The 23,436-nt window shown below is 44.4% G+C and overlaps 1 protein-coding gene across 1 annotated transcript in view; it reads right to left on the bottom strand.

Moving 5' to 3' along the window:
• Positions 1-2,449: 2,449 nt before the first annotated feature.
• The window catches only part of Dnhd1 (dynein heavy chain domain 1), a 91,351-nt gene continuing 70,364 nt past the window's right edge, over positions 2,450-23,436 (bottom strand). The window contains exons 25-43 of the mRNA XM_077797281.1: positions 17,380-18,982; positions 16,979-17,187; positions 16,534-16,738; positions 16,353-16,455; positions 12,285-12,434; positions 11,866-12,048; positions 11,314-11,745; positions 10,693-11,164; positions 8,083-8,391; positions 7,704-7,856; positions 7,340-7,518; positions 6,245-7,210; positions 5,861-6,047; positions 5,528-5,650; positions 5,242-5,443; positions 4,308-4,399; positions 4,002-4,151; positions 2,981-3,783; positions 2,450-2,800 (exon numbers count right to left, since the gene is read on the bottom strand). Of these exons, the coding sequence (XP_077653407.1) occupies positions 2,450-2,800; positions 2,981-3,783; positions 4,002-4,151; positions 4,308-4,399; positions 5,242-5,443; positions 5,528-5,650; positions 5,861-6,047; positions 6,245-7,210; positions 7,340-7,518; positions 7,704-7,856; positions 8,083-8,391; positions 10,693-11,164; positions 11,314-11,745; positions 11,866-12,048; positions 12,285-12,434; positions 16,353-16,455; positions 16,534-16,738; positions 16,979-17,187; positions 17,380-18,982 (6,872 nt within the window). The remainder of the gene's footprint in view (positions 2,801-2,980; positions 3,784-4,001; positions 4,152-4,307; positions 4,400-5,241; positions 5,444-5,527; positions 5,651-5,860; positions 6,048-6,244; positions 7,211-7,339; positions 7,519-7,703; positions 7,857-8,082; positions 8,392-10,692; positions 11,165-11,313; positions 11,746-11,865; positions 12,049-12,284; positions 12,435-16,352; positions 16,456-16,533; positions 16,739-16,978; positions 17,188-17,379; positions 18,983-23,436) is intronic.

Below are 23,436 nucleotides of genomic sequence, written 5' to 3' on the forward strand. Positions count from 1 at the left end.
TAAGGAGAGAAATGAATTACAGTAGATGGGGTAGAGAGAGAAGATGGGAGGGGAGGGGAGGGGGGATAGTAGAGGATAGGAAAGGTAGCAGAATACAACAGTTACTGTTATGGCATTATGTAAAAATGTGGATGTGTAACCGATGTGATTCTGCAATCTTTGTAATGTTTTGAATAACCAATAAAAAAATATATATATAAAAAGGAAATGGGTTTCTGAAAAAAAGTGGGAGCATTTGCCTCTCTGCCTATGGTTTATTAAAGGACATTACTTGCACCTCAGTCAACTGTGAGATACTTTGTTTGTACTTATGCTTGCATTTCCTCCCACCCTGGAGTTGAAACCTAGCCATGAATTGAGGAAGCTAAGTTGCACATATTAAATTTTGGTGTCTGGGTTCAAGGAGAGAAAGTCATGTAAGCCTTTAGCTCTGCCATACTCTACTGTAAGCCTTACCAGACAGGCTTGCCCTGGGATAGCATGCAATCACACAACTAATACTGATCAAAGATCTTGGACTCTTGATTCCTTACCTCCAGCTTCTTGCTCAGTCAAATTTTCTATCTTGGCTAATAATACCATGATCAACCCAGTTGCTTGTTTACCTCAAATCTGGGAGTCATCCCAGATTCTTCTTCTCCCTTTACTATCTGCATCTGATCCATCAGTCCTACGGATTTCCTTCAGAGTTTTGTTGGGTTTTGGTAGTGGAAATTGAACCCAGGGATGCTTTACTGCTGGCCTACATCCCCAGCCCTTATTTTTTGAGACAGGGTGTAAATTGCTGAGGTTGGCCTCCAACTTGCAATCCTCCTACCTCAACCTCCAGAGTCACTAGAATTATCCTACCTCAGCCTCCAGAGTCACTAGGATTATCCTACCTCAGCCTCCAGAGTCTCTAGAATTACACGTATATGCCACCACCCACACTTGGCCAAAATATGTCTTAAATCTGTTAATTCTCCCATCTCCGCTTCATCCTAGTCCACACTTCATCATCCCTTCCCTGAATTATCTCAATTGGACCCAAATAGATCTTCCTCTTGATACTCTGGCTTTTCTACCATCAATCCACGGTAGAACAGCCAGACTGACTTGAAAAATGCAAATTAGGTGTCGTCTCCTACATACTGCTTTCCAATAGATTTTCATTGTGCTTTTGAAAAAATACAAGCTCATTTCCATGACCATGTGATCTACCCCTTTCTATGCCTTTTCATAACTTCAGATCACTTTACTCCTTATTCACCATGCTCTAGCTTTATGTTCAGTTCCTTAGACACTCCAAAGTTGTTAATACCTCAAGTCTTTTGCATCTATTGAGGGTTTTATCTGAATATTCCTTCTAAATCTTCCAAGTAGCTCATGATCAAATATTCAGGAACCTGTTCTGTCCACTCAAACTATATTAACTACTCCCTTCTAGTCATTCTATAGTACATCAACCTATTTGGTTTTCTTTATATGTTGGGCATGGGGACACATAACTGTAATTCCAGTAACTCAGGAGGCTAACAAGTTCAAGGCAAGCTGGGGCTATTTAGAGAAACCTTGACTCAAAAAAGGCTGGGAGCCAGGTGTGGTGGTACACACCATTAATCCCAGTGGTTTGGGAGGCTGAGGCAGGAGGATTGCAAGTTCAAAGCTAGCCTCAGCAACTTAGCAAGGTCTTAAGCAACTTAGTGAGACCCTATCTCTAAATAAAATATAAAAAAGAGCTGGAGATATGGCTCCACAGTTAAATACCCCAGGATTCAATTCCTAGTACCAAAAAAATAAAAATAAACAAGCCTGGGGATGTGGCTCAGTGGTAGAGTGTCCCTGGGTTCAACCTCCAGTACTGCAAAAACATTTTTTTGTTCTTGTTTATATGTTTACCTTTTATTGCCTGTTGCCCTTACAATAGAACCACCTCATCTGCACCCAGAACAACACTTGATATGAAAGAGTGCTCAATAAATAATTGCTAAATGAACATAGGGTCTTGTATTTTATTTGGCTTTTGTTTTTCATGTGTATGATTCACTCAGAGAATCCTTTGTGGGTGATGTGGTGTGGATGTTAGGGTAGGACTGGGACATTCCCAATAATACCACTAAATGCCTTTAAAAAGGATTTTGAGTTTTAATATTCTCCCTTCAAAAATATCCCTTGGGAATTTAGCTGAGACCACAGCAGAGAGCTACCCAGACAAGGGTTCTGTGTGTTAGCAGTTGCCAGATTTGTCTAACTCCTCAGATACATGGCTATCACCTGGCCCCTCTCTTCAGAGTGTGCCCACCACTCTCCTCTCCCCTATTGCCACACAATGCCTCCTCCATAGCTTCAATTGTACACACTGTATTTTTCTCTCAGTGTGAAACATTTTACCTTCTGTGTATACATCACTATCTTTCCAAGTCCTAGAAATCATTCATGTAACCACTGTAGCTTTATTTTGGTGGAGGGCTCAAGTCAAGGGTGGGCTGCACACATGGACTCTCCGTTGGATACAGGTAGCAAGGCTGAGTTTCGTGGGTAAGGGCAGGTGCATCAAGATGTTCCTGCTGTGTAGCTTAGTGGAACCAAGGGGCCCGGCCATGTACACAGGGCAGGAGTACACAGCCAGGCCAGCTGGGACTGGCAGGTCATTGATGTACCCAGCCTGTGCAGTGACGCTGACAGGAGGCAGAAGGCTGGGCTGGCTGGAAGAACTGTCCTGCAGAGCCCCATCTATTGGGTCCCACTCGGCATGCAGGAGCTGTAGCCCAATCAGTAGTAGGCCTGTCTGTGGAACCTTGGGATTTGGGCCATTCTCCACCTGGTGGTGCCAAGAGCTGGTTAGGCAGACTAGAAAGATGACAGGGTGGGGGGCTGTGTCATAGTAAAGTGAGATTGGAGAGATGATTAGGGTTACTGAGGGGCAAGATTACCAACAGGATGGGGTATAATCAGGGACTTTAAGGGGACAGAATGGGGAACTGAAGGGATGCTAAGGTACCCGGAGGCACAGAGGGTTGTTGTTCAGCTTCTGACGTTTACGTGAGAGATGACCGGGGCCTTGGCTGCCGGAAAGATTCGAGCTGGGCACCTGCTGCTGCAGGACAGCCTCCCAACGCAGTGCCAGCAGCAGGCGGCGTGGGTGGCTAAAGGCTGACAGATGAAAGATGCGCCCTGGTACTCTAGTGTCTGCGTCTGCAACTCTGCCTGCATCCAGGTAGCGAATTAATAGCTGTCCACGACGTGACTGCTGTCGCAGCCATTGCCAGGGTGGCTGCTGACCAGCGGGTGCATGGGGTCGCCAAGGTTGGGGTAGGTGGCCAGTCCAGAGAGCTTGGGCCACCGCAGCACAGCGGTAGGAGGTGCAAGGGGGTTTGCCTTTTAGCTGCCCCAATAGGCAGTCAAGGTCATTTTGTAAAATGCTCACCAGTTGACTCAGTTCCATCACTTCATTCTCTAGGAAGCCTTCCACTGGAGGCCGAGCCTTTGGCCCCAGCACTGCCCTTAGGGGAGACTTCCCTAGACCAGTGTGGTCGGTCAGTAAGGCTTGCAATGACTCCAGCCTGCGTTTGGCTTGCACTAGGCGTTGAAGCAACCGCCTTTCTGCACGCCAAGGGCATCCTTGAGTGTTAGGAACCCACCAGGGTAAACTATGCTGCAGGGCCCTCTGGATGGCATGACTCTTGCGGCGCACCAACCATGCCTGGGGGCCCTCACTTAGTCCACAGATCCGAGGGTCCGACGGTATGAGCAGTAGATGCATCTGGGCCTTGCACTCTGCAATAGCATCTAGCTTCTCTAGTTCTTGGAGATAGAAGTGAGGGGTAAGGAATAAGATGGACTCCACACCCCACTCCCAAGGAAGTAGGCCTTCCTTTGATCCCTTATGCTATCATCCCTATAACTATGTGAATTTTGCCCCTTTGTGTATCTACTGGCACCACCATCCACATTCCTGTGGGGTTGGCATCTCACTGCACTATTTCTGGCCCTCAAACAGATATTTATTGACTGGAGCTTACCTGAGCTGGGCATCACAGTGGCCAGCAGATACTGAGGTGTATGTGGTTGGACCCAACTCTTGCTGCTGAAGCTCAGGCAGGCTTCTGTGAGGCTAATTAAGACCTCTCTGTCCTTAGTGTCCCTCACAGGTCCCCCATAGAAAACTGAAGCTGAAAATGGAACCCTTAGTTCCATCCCTTCCAGTTCCCACAACCCTTCCCCAAACCAAAGTTGTAAATTAGGTCCCAGTCTCAAAACTCCCACCCCCACCCTTTCCAGGCTCTCCTGGTGGCAGATGGCTGCATGGAGGACAGGAAGGGTCTCACCAGTGAGCTCCTGCATGGCAGTACTGGGATTGCTGAGACTGGTCCACAACTGCTCTTGGGTCTTAAGGGCCTTTATCAGAGTCATTTGACTCCTGACGGAGGGGAACAGGAAGTCAGATTTCAAATATCACCAATATGCTGCAGAGCCTCAAGTCTTTGTTCCTGCCTAAACTTATCTTCTGAGCTCCAGGCTCATCAGGGTTTACTAGTCATTATCACTTGGCACATTGAATACAACTTGCTTTCAACCAAAGTCATCATATTCCCTCATGAAATGTGTTTCTCATTTCTATCATATATCCCAGTGTGAGGTATCACCAGCTGCCCAACTGTCTAAGTCAGAAATCTGGAATTCATTCCTGACTCCTTCTTCCTCATCCCCAATTTATTCTCTATTTCTACGGTGACTACCACCCTAGTCCCTACAAACCATACTATGATTTTTTCCCTGGAGACTAGTAGAACCTCCCAAAACTATTCTGTTTGCTTTTAATACCACCTCCTCTGTTCCACTTTCCACACTGCAATCAGTGGTCTTTCCAACAGACAAACATGATCACATTCTTTCTTCTACTTTAATACCTTCAGTGGCTTCTCACTATTCTTAGGATAACATCAGATCCCTTTGCTATGGTCTTAAAGGTCCTTTGTGATGAGCCTGGCCTCTCCCTACTCAATACCCAGCAGGTTCACCTCAACTATACTGAAATCACTTTTTGTTGAACTTAGTTTCCTCTGTTCAGAAAGGCTCTGATTCGCCTCAACTTTTAAGATTCAATTTAAAGTGAGATCCTAAAAGTCCTCAGAGAAGCCTTCCTAGAATTCATCTTTCCTTCACTCTTTGGAAGATGAACCAGTTTTACTCAACCTAGTGTGTAGAAGATACTCAGTGTTTTCTGAGTGACTGACTCAAGAGCATAAGCGAGTCCCTCACCAGAGCCCCCTGTGTGCCTGCAACTTCATTCCATAGAGCTGTCGGTGTAGCAGGAGGCCATGTAGGAGGAGCAGAGATAGAGCCTGGTCAAAAGGTTTCATGTAGAGTCCTTGCTGTGCTAACTCCATACTGTCAATCAAGATGCGGCCCAATTCCAGGGACTGGTCCCAGAAAACAGGCATGCAGTGTTGAGTCAGCACAGCTGGAGAGGAAGAAGAGTGCTGAGTCAGCACAGCAGAATTGCCTTCCCCTTTCTAATTTGAGACCGTTGGGGGATACTCCTTACCTGGCAAGGAAGAAGTCGCCTCTGCAGAAACAATAAGCCAAAGACGGAAATCTTTGTGGACAGTAACCACATTCCTTCTTTCAGGTTGGGTTGAAAGCAGTTCCAATTCCATCTCTGAAACTACTAGAGTTAGACAAGGGATTGAGATCAGTCATTAGGTATTGGATCAGACGCAAGTCTAGGGATTAGATTAGAGACTGAGGAATCAGGAGTCAGACACATGGCCAAGAGCACAGGCCTGGACCTAGGAAATTTGACAGTGAACTTGAGAGTTCAAGTTGTAGCCCAAGTTAGGGTGTGGTCCTGAAAGCCATTTCTAGGCAACAAACTCACCTTTGGCACTGCCTATCAGCTGCAGCAAGAGTTGGATCAGCTCTCTTGGCCAGTGGGGCACCAGATGACAGTTATCCAGCACTAGCCAGTACCCCTCCAACATGGCTTGGCATAGAGTGTTGACCACAATTGAGACTGGGTCCCAAACTTCAGAGCCCAGGGCTATCACTTGCAGGTGTTTCTGCCCCTGGAGACAAATAGAGACAGAAGAATGACTCAAAGCAATCCCAAGGCAACCCAAGAGACTCAAAGTAATACCACAATGATCCAAAAAGTACCTCAGTAATATAGAAAGATCCATGAGAATGCTGAGAGAGGGCATCCACACCTTCTCCCAGCCCCCAGAGGCCCAGTCACTCTGTGACCAAAAGACTAGGTCCAAACCTGTTCGTGCTCAGCAGCCAATTTCTGGATGACAGTCAGAGGATGCAGGATGGCTGTGGGGTGGCCAGTCGAAGGCAATAAGATCAGTATGGGCTGAGTAGCCTGACTCTGTTCAAGGGGCATGGTGTGAGCAGCCAGATTTTCATCCAGGGGCCTCCCCAGGAGACTGGTGGTGAAGTCTGCCAAAGCACCTGCCAGGCAGTCAGGTCGCAGCACACGCCACAGGATCAGCTTCTGGATGAGGCTGAGTGGCTCAGGACCTGGCCCAGGTGCAGGACCCAGCACTGTGGATGATAGCGACAGGTATTCCTGCCAAATATTGGAGTGGCCTGCTAGGGATGCCCGCAGCCCAACAAATGGAGGCAGCAGCTCCAACATCCCACATTCTTGCCAGGCTCTTGGCCCTAGCCAGGCTGGCCGAACCACACCTGGGTCTGGCTTACTGTATTCAGTGCTGGTAGAGGTTGCCAGTCCAGGCCAGAGTGCCAAGCTTTCTAGCTTTGATGCCTTCCTTGTCACATGCAGCAGAGCCAAAGCACCCAAGGTACCCACCAAGGGTACTTGGGTCAGGCCTAGTGAAGCCACAGTGCTGCCCAGCAGCTGGTGGGTCAGGTGTATTTTTATCTGCAGTAGATGGCTGGCCAGGTCCTCCCCATGCTTTATATCATGTGGCTTCATGCTGTCTAGAGCTTTCTTTGTGACCACCAGCCAGTCCTTTGGTTTCATCCGGAAAAATGGGAGCAAGTTCTGCAGTGGGCTTAGGGCATTCACTAAGGCCATTCCATGTCTAACTACATGCTGGTAGGATACCCACAATTCCATCTCCTTCAGTTTTTGTCCTTCTAGCTCCTCACAATGAGCACGCAGTTGACATATCTCTGCCTGGGACCTCACCATATCCCGCAGAAACTTAGCTGGTTTCTGAGGGGTTTGTTTCTGCATCAGCATCATCGTCAGCAACCGCTCCTGTATATAGTAATTTGTTAGGTGGATCTGGCCCTTTCCCACAGTCCCCAAATATCTACATTCATCTCCACCTCTACACCCAGGCCCTTCCAGTGCTTATTCTATCCCACAGACTGGACCCCCAGGCACCTCAGCAGCCTCCACATCTTCACAGGCATCCAGGGCTCTGATTTTTATGTCCTGCCAGCGGGCCTCAAGCTCAGGATGCTCCCTGCACAGGATTTCATGCAGCATCTGTTCTTCTAGTGTTTCCATGTTCAGGGACAAATCCAGGACATTCAGCCCCTTTAGCAGTTCATAACCTAGCACTTGGAGTCACATGGAATGTGCTTAAACCCTCACCCTTGGCAGAGCCAAGGAGGGGGCAGACAAGGGGTATGGCTCCTTACTACATTCTGAGCCTGCTCAGGTTGAGTCAAGCCCTCTAAATACTGGTCCTGGGATCCTAGTGTGCCCACAAAACTGTGCTAGCAATGTGCCCTCTGGGTCTCACCTTTTTCCAAGGCACAGAGTGGGAGTGTAGTGCTCAGATAGAGACAGAAGCCAGGCTGCACCTTGGGTAGACTCAGCTTCTCCCGCTGAAGCAGCCATTGTAGTTCTTGGCACCATAGGCCCAGCTCCATGTTGGTCAGAAGCACAGGCAGGCCTGTGAGGGGAAGCAAGGACAACCCACCCACAATGCCAGCACCCATGGTACCCACAAGAGCTGACCCTGAGCAGCTATCCTCCAACAAATAGGGTTCCTTTGAGATTTTTCAACATAATGGGATGAAGGATGGGAACTGAAGTCAGACTGGGATGTGAGAGGTATATGGGGTCACAGAATCAGGGGAGGACAAGAGGGGGTAATGGTGGGTGGCATCAGTTCTTACCACTGGCAGCTGCCTCCAAAAGCTGAGGACCCAACTCTGGGTTAGCACCTGAGAGCACATTAAAGCAGAGACGAGGTGAAGACTGAGATTCCGAGGGTAGGCTGGACTCGTGTTTCTCTGCCTTGTTCTTTTTCTCTTCTTCTTCTTTCTCCCCTTGCTCTTGCTCTTTCTCCTGTTCCTCATTTTTACTTTCTTCTGCCTTCTGCTCTTCGGTTTGGTCTTTAGCCTTATTCCTCTCGTCACAATCATTATCTTCTTCTACATCCTCATTTTTATTCTCTCTCTCTTGACTTGTCATTAGACTCTTCCCTGTGACAGAAAGATGCACAGAAACATTTCTGAGAGGAGGATTTGGACTCTGGTGGAGCACTATTCATCCAAGGACTCCATTCTATGAGGGAAGTAAGACACTTTAGGAAAGCTGTTTAAGCTCTGTGACTCAGTTTCCTCATCAACAAAATGGAATTGATATTAGTGATGACCTCATAGGATTACCGTGAAGATTAAATACAATGACACATAGAAAACACCTAGGCCGGTGCCTAGTAAGTGCTCGATAAATGTTGCTTATTATTATTATTACTTTAAAATTAAGGGAGGGAGTTAGTCATCTCTGAAATTGGCTCCGTTTCTGCCCTTTCTATAGGTTGGTTAGAAGAGTCAGTGCCTCCCCTGCTCCCTGCTTTTTTTAACTTGAGATAATTCTGGTACTAACAACTTAAAGAATCCTCACTAATTTGGAAATCAGTACCTGGAAGTAGTAACTTGTAAGTGAAAGTCTGTAAACTGTGGAATTAGCTAAATCATGGGTGGTGTGGTAAACACAGATAGTTGGCTAATCAACAACCATTCCCAACTCCCTTGACCCCTTGCTATGCTGCCCAGATAATTCCTGGGCCAAACTGATTCTCTTTGCCAGATCCATAGTTCAGTGCACTCATTTTTTTTTATTGTTAACAGATTACCACAAAATTAGCAGCTTGAAATAACACCAGTTTATTCTCTACCCTTCTATAGGTTAGCAGTCTCACCTATTCAACCCATTAACCCACAGCATGGCTGGATTTTCTGCACAGGGCTACACTGGGCTAAAATCAAAGTGTCAGATGGGGCTTCCCATCTCATCTGGGGCTTGAGGTCCTTTTCTAGGCTGTTTTTTTATTTGTTTATTTGTTTGTTTTGAGATGGGATCTTGCTGTGTTGCCCAGGATGGTTTTGAACTCTTAGGTTCAAGTGATCCTCCTGCCTCAATCTCTCAAGTAGCTGGAACTTCAGATACATGCCCCATGCCTACTTATTCTTTCACATACTATTCTAATTTCTCACACTTGCCCTGTAGCCCCCACTGTCTTTGAGCTAGCAACAGTTCATTGAATCCTTCTTGTGTTTCAAATCTGACTGTTTTCTTTCTTCCTTTCTGCTCTGAAGGCCTCATTTGATTATACTGGGCTCATCTAGATAATCTGGGATAACATCTCTATCTTAATGTCAAATGATTAGTAATTTTAATCAACTCTTCAAACTCTTTTTTATGTAACATAACATAATCCTGGAAATAACATCAAAAGGCAAAGGTCACAGAGACCAAAATTCTGCCTATCACATTTGGCTCTTCATATTTCTGAAAATCAGCAGCAACTCTGACATGATACTTGGAAGGACAGATGATACCTTGCATGATATATTGTGTATTAGTTTCCGGGACTACGGTAACAAATTACCACAAACTTGGTAGCTTAAACAACAGAAACTAGTTTTCTCATAGTTGTGAAAACCAGAAGTCTGCAATCAAAGTTTCAGCAGGATATACTTCTGCCAAGGTTCTAAAGAGGAGCCTTCTTTGCCTTTTTCCAACCTCTGGTGGTTCCAGACTTTCCTTAGCTAGTGGCCAAAAAGCTCCAATCTTGGTCTCCCTTTTCACATGGACTTCTCTTTTGTGTATGTCTTTTCTTCTGTATTTTATAAGATGCTTGTCATGGGATTTAGAGCCCACTCATATAAAGAGCAGGGTGATATTATTTCAAGGTTCAGAAATTGATGACATCTTTTTTTTTCATTTTATTTTTTAGTTGTAGTTGAACACAGTACCTTTATTGTATTTATTTATTTTTATGTGGTACTGAGGATCGAACCCAGGGCCTCACACATGCTAGGCAAGTGCTCTACCACTGAGCCTCAGCCCCAGCCCTCATGACATCTTCAAAGAACCTTTTTCCAAGAGTTCACATTATTTTTCCTCACGAATGCAGCACACCAACCCCATTTTCTGGGAGATAAAACATCCCCTCTTCCTTCTAGCAAATTTTTCTTCCAACACGCCACCCAGATGTGATTCCTAATCTAAACAGAATCATTAAAAATGTTCTTCTAGAATTTTTGAACAAATCTGAGTACTAAAACTCTGGGGTGAGGGCAAGGTTTCTAATAGTGCCAAAGAAACCTGAGAAGTGGAAGACCATGAATTGGTCTTCATTGCAATATGAACCAAAAATATATATATAGCATAGGCTGATAAAATCTGGGATATTCTAGCTAGGGAAGATCACATAAGGCTCAGAGGGTTGGGCAGTTCAGATATCCCAGAAGCATGTATTATTGTCTCTGCCTTACCTCTGCGCTCAGTGGGGGCTTGTGCCAAGCATCTTTTATCTTCCAGAGGCAGTGGGTTCAACCAGATGAGTGCCTCATTGTTGGGGTCAAGCAGCAGAGGCCAACGGCAACTATAGTAGTGAGTGGAACTCCCCAGAAGCAGGCCTGCCAAGCGGGCCGACTTTGCCTGGGGCTTCAGGTCTCGGTCCCACTGATACTGTTCAGATTCACAGCTTAGCAGTGACAGAATACTGAAGGGAGAGCATGTGGGCAACAGGGGTTTTTTTTGAGGCATGATGACAGATTTCTGCTTCTGCTTCAGTGCCTGTGCCACATCATCTGGACCCAGGGTCTCCTGATAGCCCCTACACAGAGCCAGCCACTTGTCCAGTAGCTCTTGGCGACGGAGAGGTGGGAAGGGACCTAAGTAGGTGATGGCAGCAGAACACAGGAGGGCATCTCCAAACATAGTCTTGCAGTGTCCCCTCAACTTCTGGCATGAAGGGAAGACCAGAGGGTGTTTAGGCCAGCGAGGAGAGGTATGGAGGAAAGCAAGGAAGGTGGGGCAGGAAGCAGTTAGGGCATAGGGTGGCAGGGTGTGAAATGAACAAGGAAGAAGACATATGGGAGAGGGTTGGTTACCTGGAGCTGTGCACACCAGTTGTTCATGGGTGTGAGCAGTGTAGACTTTATGGGCCATTTGTGATACTGGCCACATTGTGCCTGATTGAGAGTCTGTACCACATGGCTGTGGGAAATCTGGGCATCCTCTAGCTTCTTAGTCAGGGCCAAAATATTCTCCAGCATGTCCTGGGCTTGAAACTGGAATTGGCCTAAGCGGGCCTGCTCCCGAGCCAGTGTTGCCTCCACCTGCCTCAGCAGCAGGCCCGTGGGCACACCCCGGCGCTGTGCCAGTCCATAACGCAGAACAGCCCGGAGCCAGATTGCCAGGTTTGCTGTGGGTATGCTTACTGCCCTCAGAGCTGCATCACTCATGCCTGGATCCTTCAGAGTTTGTTCTAATTTTATCAGCTCTGAGTCTTTCATCTTCTCCTTGGGGAAGAATACCAGCTCCTAGGAGGAAGTGTGTTCAGGGGAGAGGGGAAGACATGGATGTTCTGGACCTTGACCCAAAAGTCTATCCCTGCCAAGTCTATCCTGTGTGCCTCCCGTCCGTTCCTTCATTATCCCTACCTGATAAAAATCTTCAGTGCATAAAAGTTGCTTGGCATTGGTCCAGCCTGTTTCATGGTGGAACAGTTCACACAATGCATCAGTCACCCGGATGACAGATTCTGGTGGTGCTCGATAGCTCCTTATCTCTTCAAAGTCAGCCACCTGCAGCTGACTCAGAGGACCCAGAAATGCCTTGCCCATCTACATGAGGAGAGGTGCTTGCTGAAGTGAGCTTCTGAGAGATGAGCTTCCCTTTCAAGATGTTTTTTAACTTTCTCCTAGGAGTTCTCATGAAGGGCACTCCCCAAGATAACCTTTGCCCCCTCCCCCTGGAGACTCCATCATGAGTCTCCCCAACCCTTCCACTGAGCATCCTGTTAGGGGCTATCCTCTCCCAAGCAAAGACAAGTAGAGGGCACATGGCAGGAAAAACATACCTTCTCCAGGAAAGCCTGATACTGAGACTGCAGGGAATCTCGCTGCTTGGCTAGGTTCTCAATTAGGTGCTCCTGATGACGACACTCTGCTATCTGCCGCTTGTACAGGAGCTTGCTTTGCTCTAGCTGCTGCCGAAATTTGATGAGGCTCTGTGAACAGAGATCAGGCCCTGTAGCTCCAGATTCTGGGCTGTGTGGGAACATGCCAGGGGGAGACCCCATGGGCATGGCAGGATAACAAAACTGAACTCTTGAGTAGGCACAGAATGAGTCTGAGCTCTTGGTCTGTCACTTACTGCTTGGCATCTGATAATGCAGCCCCCTGTAGGTAGTTGCTTTCCTTGCATCTTGTTTACCATACAGGCTAAGAAAATCTGATTCTAAAGTCTGAGCATGTAACTATTATGCTATGCTATTTATCTTATTTGACCCCTTAGCAGCAGTTGTCACAGAAGATAGATCTTTCTTTTAGACAAATTCTTCCTAAATCCCTAATTTCATGGCTTCTATTATATTCTAAATACTGTCAAATTCCTCTTTAGCTATATTACTGCCAAGCCCTACACTGTGTACCCATCTTCATAGTGGAAACCTCTCCTTGGATGTTTTACAGGCCCCTCAGATTCCTCATGCCCCCAAAATGAATGTATTGGTTATGCCTCAGCTCTTCTGCAATCTTACCTCTCCTTGCATTCTTGTTCTCAGAGAACTGTGGCAAAATATGCTCAGATTTCTCAAGGAAGAATTCTTATTGTTACCTCTATTCTCCTAAACCCAGGCTCTTTGAGGTCTTTTACAATTACACCCCCAATATTTCTCTCATGTCCACTTCCATCCCAAACATCCATCACTCACATTCAGGATCTCTCTCCTGACCTGCACAAAATTCCTGAATGGTCTTTTATTTCTCTCCCCTAATTCATTCCCCACACTGCTGCCTGACTGGTTTTCTAAAAACTGAGTCTCATCATCATAATGTTCTTTAACACACGCCCCCCCCCTCTGAAATGTCCCTTCCTATGAGGGGTGTCCTCTCCCTTTGTTTGATTGACAATGCCACCTTGACCACCTTGACCTACTCATTTTTCCAATCTCATCTTTTTAACTCTCCCAACATACTACTCTCCAGCCACTCCAATTTTCAGGTCCTCCAAAATGGCATGTGTTCTCTTGCCTCTAGGGTTTTACACAAACTGTTACTTTAGCCTGGAACATTTTTCCTTCCCACCTCTCTCTACATCTGGCCAAATATTATCTAGCCTTTAAGCTTCAACATCAGTACCATTCTGGGGGCACTGTACTTTCTTTCTTTCTTTTCTTTTTTTTTGTACTAGAGATTAAACCTAAGCCACATCCCTAGCCCTTTTTTAAAAGAGTTTTTTTTTTTTTTAATAGGGTCTTGCTAAGTTGTTTAGGGCCTTGTTAAGTCTTAAACTTGTGATCCTCCTACCTCAGTCTCTTGATTTGCTGGGATTACAGGTATATCACCACACTGTTTTCTCTAGAATTCTTACTACGTCAGCCCCCTCTGGACTTTGTCATACCATACTGTTTGGATATTTCCTTGATGAATCTATATCTCTGGAAAACTGTAGACACCATGAAGTCAAGGGCAGTGTCTTATCTCCTCTTATTAGGAGGCAATCTGACCTAATATTAATAATAACAAACATATTAAGTCATGACTATATGACAGCCTTTCTAAAGGCTTTACATGCAAAATCTCATTTAATCCTCATCATGATATTATAAGTTTAAGGAAGCTTCTCTAGCCTCTTTGGATCTCTGTTTTCTCATCAGAAAATGGAAAAACGATAGCCATCTTGGATTCCTTGTGGCAAGGAAACTATCATCTGTCTGTCTACCTGTGTATCAATCTAAATGTAGACATAAATATACGTAAATATTAGTAAGTGCCTAGACAAAATGATTATAGGTTCTGATTAATTTTGTTGAATACAGTAATGAACAAATGAGCCAATTGAATATGAGATGAGAAAGAAATGGAAGATCACAGAATGACTCCTGGGATTTGGCTTAAATGATTAGGTGCCTAGTGGGGGTATTTCCTAGGATGTGGAATATTAGAAAAATTACACACTATTGTGGCTGTTGAGTGAATCACCAAGTGTTAGTGTGGATGTGAGGTATCCCCAAAAGGCTCATATATGGAACAATGCAAGGTTTGGAGGAGAAATGATGGGGTTATGAGAGCCTTAACCTGATTTCTGAATTGATCCCTGATGGGATTAACTGAGTGGTACTGGAAGCAGGTGGGGTGTGGCTAGAAAAAGTGGGGGCATGGCTTTGGGATATATATTTGTATCTGGCAAGTGGAGACCTCTCTCTTTGCTTCCTGATCAACATGTGAGCTGCTTCTCTCTGCCATACTCTTCCACCATGATGTTCTGCCTTACCTAGAGCCCTGAGGAATGGAGCTGGTCTTCTGTGGACTAAGACCTCTGAAACTGTGAGCCCCCATCTTAAACTTTTCTTCCTTTACAATTGTTATAGTCAGATCTTTTAGTTACAGAACCAAAAAAAAAAAAAAAAATCCTGACTAAAATACCAAGGCATCTGATTCTGAATGATCCCTGAGACTATGAATATCTTTTATCTAGATATGGGGCTTCTTGTGTTGTGGTCTGATGTAGATGATCAAGGAATGCCTGTACTCTTAAACCAAAATAATAATTCCTAGTATGAATCATCTTGGGAAAAAGTAGGACCCAGGACAAGAAAGAAACTGGAATTTGGGAAATATGGGGAAGTAGTCTCTTGTCCCTTCCTTTCTTTTTTTTCTTTTACAACTTGGCTGAATCTTTATTTGTAATCTAAGCTAGGCATCCTAGCTAGTGGATAGTAAGAGGATTCCAGTACCTTGAGAATTCCAGGCGGCACAGTTTCAAAGAGCATTATGGAAACTATGTAGGTAGACACAACATAAGCCAGGCCTCTCGAGCTGTGCAACCCCAAGTGATATTTGGAGGGCACCCATATGGAAGAGCCATATGGAGCCATGCATTAGGATTTTTAAGGCCTGAAAGCCTACTAAAAAGCCAATTAGATTACCCAATTGTGAGTTGGGCACTATTTCACTTCTTTGTAGTGGTCCCTGAACCTTTTCCAAGGTCTTATGCCGTAGGAAGAAAAGTGTTATTTCAAAATACCTCTTATTAAAAACAAAACAAGACTTATTTTGTTTGGGAAAATACCTTTAACTGCAAATATTTGCCCATATAAGATATGGTGACCCACACCCCACCAGTTTTATTCAGATTTGCTGGAAGAAGATGGTTGTTCTATATAACAAATGAAAGGATTTGGGGTTTGGACAGAAAAAAATCTCTATTCCATGAAAAAATGTATTCAGGGAACTTTGAAAGAAAAATTAAGTGAATAACATGTGGTACAGGTGTTGGGAGATGGGCGTGATATAGAAAAGTTGGTCACCGAGAAACGCCCAGTAGAGGGCGAGTAAGGATATTTAGGATATTGATGTACAGTGTAATATTTAAATATGCTTGTTTCTTTGATATGCTGTAAATTTTCCCCTACTACCCTCATCCATTCACATCTCCTTACTATACACAACAGCCTTATATATTTGGTGCTTTTTGGAAGAAAGAGGTATAGGACAAAGTGGTATAAGGAAAAAGGATGGCTACAAGAGATGAGCTGACTAGCAGTGCTAGTGAATTCAAGGGAAAATGATAAGAGTGGGAGGTGGCCATGATATTGATATCCCTGCTGAATCCCTCATGAGTGTATATGGAGATCTTGGGATCACACTGAACTTCACATAATCAAGACACGAGGAGCTACCAGAAGCAGACACTTGAGTTTCATGTGTTATGAAGAATCAATCTAGTCTCAGCTGTGTCATAAAACTTTTGAGCCAGAGTTCTTAAGGAGGAGATAGTCAGGATTAGAGAGATCACCTGGAGAAATTAAGAGGGACTTTAGGGAAATCAGAACTAAGCTTCATTCTCATTGGTTCCTTCCAACTTTTCTTTTGTACTCTGCATTAACACAACCTTATGAATCTGACAGTCTTCTCCCTCTTACCTGCTGAGAGCCTTTTAGCTGCTGTTCCAAAATGTAGACCAGGTTGTTGTGGGTACTGTGCTGCTCAATCAGCTTTTTCAGATTCTCTAGGGCATTATAGATTCTGAAGGTACAATGCACCACACAGTGAGTGGACTTAAGGGGCATAAGGAGGTAAACGTCAGGGAATGGGGCCACTTACCGCTGGGCCCTATTCTTTAACTTAAGGGTCATCTGTCGCCGCAGCAGCATGAAGGTGTCCAGAAGGTCTAGGAAAGTCTTGGGGGTGACAAGTGGCAATGCAGGGCACAGGTGCTCATGGTAGTAGGTAGCCGAAAGGTGGATGAGGGCCATGGCTTTGGCCACACTGGAAATAGAGGCCTGGAGATCTGGGTACTTCAAGCAGTCTGCAATGGGTATGGCTTTAGCCTGGACTTGTAAGCCCATAGGAAAGTGGGAAAGGTAAGGGTTTCTATTCTAGCTCAGGAAAGGAGATTAGAAAATGTGAAGGGAGCTCAGTAACACACACACACACACACACACACACACACACACACGAGAATCAGAGATAGACAGACACTGGCCTAGATAATAATCCTAATTAGAACCTAGTTGAAATGACTGGTAAGGTCAAGAAAAAGGCTCACCATCATCAAGGGGTAGACTCTGAGCACCCTCCAGGTGGTGCTGGGCTACCCTGACTAAGGAAGCTTGGTCCCAGGGTTCATAGTAGTCAATGCTGGCAGTGGCTAGTTGAACGAGCCTCAGGTAAAGGGTGGAGGGCAGCTGCTTGTGGGCCTGGTAATCTCCCATCAGGAAAAACATGTGCAGGTGGCTACACACTTGCTGGTAGAACCTGTGGGCCAGGAGTCAGTCAGCGGCTGTCTTCTTCTTATCCCCTGTTTGCCCTACTGGGTCCCAGTTCCAATCCTGACCACTTAGCCCTCATCTTAAGAGCCTTCACAATAGCACATAGATTTCCTTATAGCCTTTTGGGCAGGACAGAGTAAGAGCAGAGCAGACCCAGGTATGGGGCTTTAGGACTTACCACTGCAATGCCACTTCCTTCTTAGTGTTGTTTTTGATATCAAGGTTCTCCATCGGTACATGTTCTTCAATATTGTCCAGATCTGCCTCTGTGTACTGGTCAGGGAAACTGCCTGAGGTTGCCAGGGCTACTAGGTGATGGAGGGTAGTGAGATCGACACTCTTGGGTACCAGTAAGACCACTGGCTGGTTTAATATGCCAGCATGCCAGCTGGCATCTCTCAAACACTGGAGAATTTCCTCCTCTGATCTAGATGGCAGATGGAAGAGGTGGGCCTGACAAATGCTAGAGGCCAGAGTGATGGCAGTACAGCGCCCAGTACCCAGAGTTCCTGAGAGCAATAGGCCATGCTGCCTGGGCTTGGCCAGAACTCGGACCAGGCGGGCCACATGCTGGGCCATGGAGTGGCACCAGGCAAGGTGGGGGCTCAGCCCCAGCTGAGCAGCTAAGGTGGACAACTGTTTTTCAAGGCTCTCCCACTGCCGTTCCATGTATAAGTTGGGGCTCTCAGAGTTGGATCCCAGTATCAACTCCTGACTGAAGACCAGATCTGAGGGCTTTTCCTGGGGACAGAGTAGTAATACTGGTAACAACAGGGGTGAAATCAGGTCTATCTGGGGTGATTTCTGCAACGAACTCTTGGATTTCTTTGACTGGAACTCATTGTGAGAAGCCCTTTTGCTTTCCTCCTGCTGTATCTTGTGACTTGTGCTTTCTGTAATCTCCCTTTGTACTGGCCTTATGGATGGTGCTAGACTTGGTTCCCTGGAATGTAAGCCTGCTGTGGCTTGAAGGCCATAGGGATCCTCTTCCTCATCTGTTTCACTATTACTATTGCTTAAGTCCTCCCACTGGGCCAACTCCCCTTCAGATTCCACTTCAGGTACCCTCTCCTCCTCCTCCTCCTCCTCATGGTCCTTGTCCAAGTACTGGGGCCCTGGCCCACCACAGAAAACATTCTGAGCTACTTCTAGGAGCAGCTTGGCACAGAAAGAGCGTTCCTTAGGGCTGTTCAACCGGTCACAAAAAGTTCTCTGTGCCTCATGTAACCAAAGACGCACCATGCTCCGCACAGCCATCATAGTAGTTAGGCGAGTGCCACGCAAGCCTGATACAAGGCGCAAGTGCTCCTGGTGGTTGGGAAAATCTACGAAACCCCGTGAGCCTATTCTGGTAGGCAATAGCTGCAGGCTTCCCAAAAGATGGCTCACAGAGTGCAGAGAGAAGTGGTAGTGTGGGTGGAGGGGTGAAGGCATGAAGGAGTTACACATAGCCTCCCAGGCCTCTACTGAGGCCCTGACCAGGGCTCTTGCCAGAACACTCTCTCTCTCCACAAAGGGGAAGCGCTCAAGCCAGGCTTGGAGGCTAGGCACATGTCTGCTCAGCATGGTAGCCTGGGTCATGCTCTCTAGGGCCAGCACTGTGAAGAGACGAAAGAGGCGTGGGCAGAGTGGGCGCTCACAGCATCCTGGCACTGTGGCAGTGGCAAGGAAGTTGACTATAGGCTGCAGTGTCTGCAATTCCAAGGTGCTGTGGGCATACACAGTGCCATCCATGGCCTGACGCAGAGTCTCCAGTACTGGCTGGCAGCTCTTTTCTGGGTCTGTGGAATATGAAGAACAACAGTGAGAACATCTGGAAGTCCACATGAAAATGTCCTCCTGTTCCTCTTATTCTTACTTCCTGGCTTTGCTTCTAGGATACCCAGTTCTAAAGGGATTTTGTGTACCTGATGTGTTGGGCCGTGGCAATATTTCAGCAAGTCATTTTCTCTCTGCCCCACAATTTCCTAAAATTGAGCAATTTCCTCTCTTTTTTTTCCCCAGATCCTACCTCTATGACCAATTATTCATTAACTGAAGGAAAATGAATAGTGTAATAAGATTTGGAAGCGGAGATGGTTGAGAAATGGATCAGATCACAATTAGGGGGGCAGTGCAATGATTTCAGTCAGAGTGTAGTTATATCACATGTATACTTCTTTTACACTGTTGGTAGGATTATAAATGGAAATCAGTACGGAGACTCCTCAAAGACTAGGTATAGAACCACCATATGACCCAGCTACACCACTCCTCGGTATTGATCCTAAAGAATTAAAGTCAGCGTACTATAGCAATACATGCATACCTATAGTCATAGTAGCACCGTTCACAATAGCTAAATTGTGGAACTAGCCTAGGTGTCCATAAGTGGATGAATGAATAAACATATGTGGAAGCTAGAGAGGGAAAAAGGAGGGAAAAGCGTGAAGGGGAATCTCATAAAAACTGAAGGGAGACCTGTAAAGTAGAGGAAATGGAACAGGGGGAAAGAGGAGGGGAAATACTAGGGAATGATATTAACCAGATTATATTGTTTCATCATACCATGTATGAATCTGTAACAACAGATCCCACTACCATGTGTAATTATAATACACCAAAAATATGGAAGAAAAAAATAAAAATAAAAATTTGTTTTATGCCATTTAGTTTGTTTTTCTATTTAATTGCTTTCTGTTCTAATGTTTGTTATTTACTTCCTCCTAATTGTTTTGAGTTTAACTTTTTTTTTTCTTTTTCCAGATTCTGGAGTTGAAAACTTAGATAACTGATTCCAATTTCTTTCCCATTTATATAGGCATTTAAAGCCATAACCTTATCTCTAAGCACCACTTTAGATGCATCCCATACATTTTGATATGCATTATTTTAATTACTATTGAATTAAAAATATTTTATAATTTCTCTCATCATTTCTTTTTTGATGCATGAATTATTTAGAAGTCTGCTGTTTAATTTTAAAGAATTTGGGAATTTTCTAGGTATCTCATTGTTACTTGATTTTTATTGTTGTGATCAGAGAAAATACTCCATAAAATTTTAATCCTTTGAAATTTTTTGAGATTCATTTTATAACCCAGCATGTGATCTATCTTTGTGAATATTCCTTATGTACTTGGAAAAAAGTGCATTTTGTAATTGGTGGGTTTAATGTATTGTTCTATTTAGAGTATTAACAACTTTCTCACTTCATTTATATATATATATAAAACCTTTATGTCTTTCTGATAAGTCTTTTAACTATGAGATGTCCTGATATCTCTAATAGTACTCTGTCTTAAAATGCTTTGTTATTATGTACTCTATATAATGCATTCTATTTATATTGTAATAGGCATTTAAAGCCATAACCTTATCTCTAAGCACTGCCTTTTTTTTTTAAACTTTCAATCTGTTTATTATGCTGGGGATCAAACCTGGGCTGCACACCTGCTAGACAAGCACTCTACCTCTGAGCTACATCCCCAGCCCTGTGTTTTTATCTTTAAAGTGCATTTCTTAGACAGCACATATCAGGTCTTCCTGTGTTATCTAGTCTGACAGCATTGGCCTTTTATATTTATTTAGTCCATTTATATTTCATGTAATTGATGATATGTCTGGTTTAAAGTTCATCATATTATTTGTTTTCTATTTGTTCTATTTTTAATTCCTCTGTAGCTTTATTGCTTTATTTTGCATAACTTAAATGTTTATTATCTCATATTTATTGGCTCTTTAGCTATACTCCTTATTTTTATTATTATTCAGTAATTTTTCTAGGCCTAACAATATGCCTTCTTTAACTTACCAAAGTTAGAGTTAATATTATATCACTTCACACTTCATATCTGATCTTCATATTACTTCCTATTTCATCCTTCCTACTTCATATTTTACCATATGACATGTTACTTCACAAATATGAAACTAACAACAATATAATTCAATTTGTTTCTCCCTACCCCATCCTTTTACCGTTGCATCTATTCTTTCTTTTACTTCTATCTACATTAACAAACCATCTAACAATGCTATCATTTTTGTTTTAGGTGATCATCTGTCTTTTTAAGGAAACTACAGGAAGAAAAAGTCATTTATATGTATCCACATATTTACAATTTTTGATACTCTCCATTATTTTCTATATATCTGTTATTTTCCTTTTGCCTGGGAAACATTGTTTTAATATTATAGTGAAGTTTTAGCAACCATGAACTTTCTCAACCCATGTGTCTAAAATATTTTACCTCACCTCATTTTTGAAGGGTATCTTTGCTAGGTAAAGAATTCTATGTTGATGAGTTTTCTTTTCTTTCTTTTTTTATAATTTTAGTAGTTTAAAGAATCAAGATAATGGTGCCAACCAAGAATCTTGTGTTCAGCAAAAGTAAGCTTTATACTTGAAGATGAAATAAAAACCTTCCACGATAAACAAAAGTTAAAAGAATTTATAAATAGAAAACTGGTACTACAAAACATCCTTGGCAAAATATTCCATGAAGAGGAAATGAAAAACAACAATGAAAATCAGCAGAGGGAGGTAGTATACTAAATGAAAAACTAATCAAAGAGGAAAACCAAGTCAAGTTAAATAACAAAAATAAACAAATATGGCTGGAAATATAAACCATGTCTCAATTATAACCCTAAATGTTAAAGGCTTAAACTCGCCAATCAAAAGACATAGGCTAGCAGATTGGATTTTTAAAAAAAAGACAACAATATACTGCCTCCAGGAGACTAATCTGATAGTAAAAGACATACACAGAGTGAAGGTGAAAGGTTGGGAAAAATCATACCACTCACATTGACTGTGGAAGCAAGCAGGAGTTTCCATCCTCATATCAAATACAGTAGACTTCAAGCCAAAGTTAATCAAAAGGGATAAAGATGGACATTACATACTGCTCAAGGGAACCACACACCAACAAGACATAACAATCATAAATATATATACCCCAAACAATGGTGTATCTATGTTCATAAAAAAAAAAAAAACTCTTCTCAAGTTCAAGAGTCAAATTGACCACAACACAAGAAGCCATCAGAAGATTACCAACCAAGAAAAGCTCAGGACCAGATGGATACACAGCTGAGATCTACAAGATCTTTAAAGAAGAACTAATACCAATACTCTTTAATTTATTTCAGGAAATAGAAAAAGAGGCAGTAATTCCAAACTCATTCTATGAGGCCAATATCACCCTGATTGCAAAACCAAGCAAAGACACATAAAAGAAAGAAAACTTCAGGCCAATATCTCTAATGAACATAGATGCAAAAATTAACATAAAATAAAATTCTGGAAAATCGAATAGTAAAACATATCAAAAAGATTGTGCACCATGATTGGGTGGGATTCATTCCAGGGATGCAAGTTTGGTTCAACATACAGAAATCAATAAATGAAATTTATCACATCAATAGACTCAAAGGTAAGAATCATATAATCATCTCAAAAGATGCAGAAAGAAAAAGTGATAGAGTGCCAGGGATCCCAGCAGCCTGCAGCAGGGCCCGGAGAGCCAGGCCAACTGATTCGCGTGGCCTGCCCTGCGGCTACAGAAGGCGTGGCGCCTCAGTGAAGCCATTAATTGGCAAGCAGGGAGGTTAGGGAAGGCCATTAGGTGGAATCCCACCAGCCAAGCCCGCACGGACCCTTGGGCCGAGCACGGGTTCTCAGAAGGGGAAGGAAGCGCTACAGTCCCATCCCCCACAGCGGACACTCCGCCGAGGCAGTCAGCGGCCACCATCCGAGAAAGCTGAAGGATACACCGCCACTCTCCTTCAGAGTGCGACATCAAAACAGGTCGGTGTCATTCAGCTCACCCCCCAGACAGCGGGAATTCGCATAAAATCTCTCCTAGGCTTGCCGGGAGAGGGAGTATCAAGCTGAGCCTCCATACAGGCTAGGGGGAAACCAGAGACACCTGACCTCCAACCCCTCCTCCCAGTAGCAGCCAAAAGGAAACCTGGCTAGCCAGCGCTGGGGGAGGGGCAAGCAGAAGCAGAAAAAATCAAAGTGATAGAGTGCCAGGGATCCCAGCAGCCTGCAGCAGGGCCCGGAGAGCCAGGCCAACTGATTCGCGTGGCCTGCCCTGCGGCTACAGAAGGCGTGGCGCCTCAGTGAAGCCATTAATTGGCAAGCAGGGAGGTTAGGGAAGGCCATTAGGTGGAATCCCACCAGCCAAGCCCGCACGGACCCTTGGGCCGAGCACGGGTTCTCAGAAGGGGAAGGAAGCGCTACAGT

Source organism: Urocitellus parryii, chromosome 4 (assembly GCF_045843805.1).
Source record: "Urocitellus parryii isolate mUroPar1 chromosome 4, mUroPar1.hap1, whole genome shotgun sequence".
NCBI classification, from domain to species: domain Eukaryota; kingdom Metazoa; phylum Chordata; class Mammalia; order Rodentia; family Sciuridae; genus Urocitellus; species Urocitellus parryii.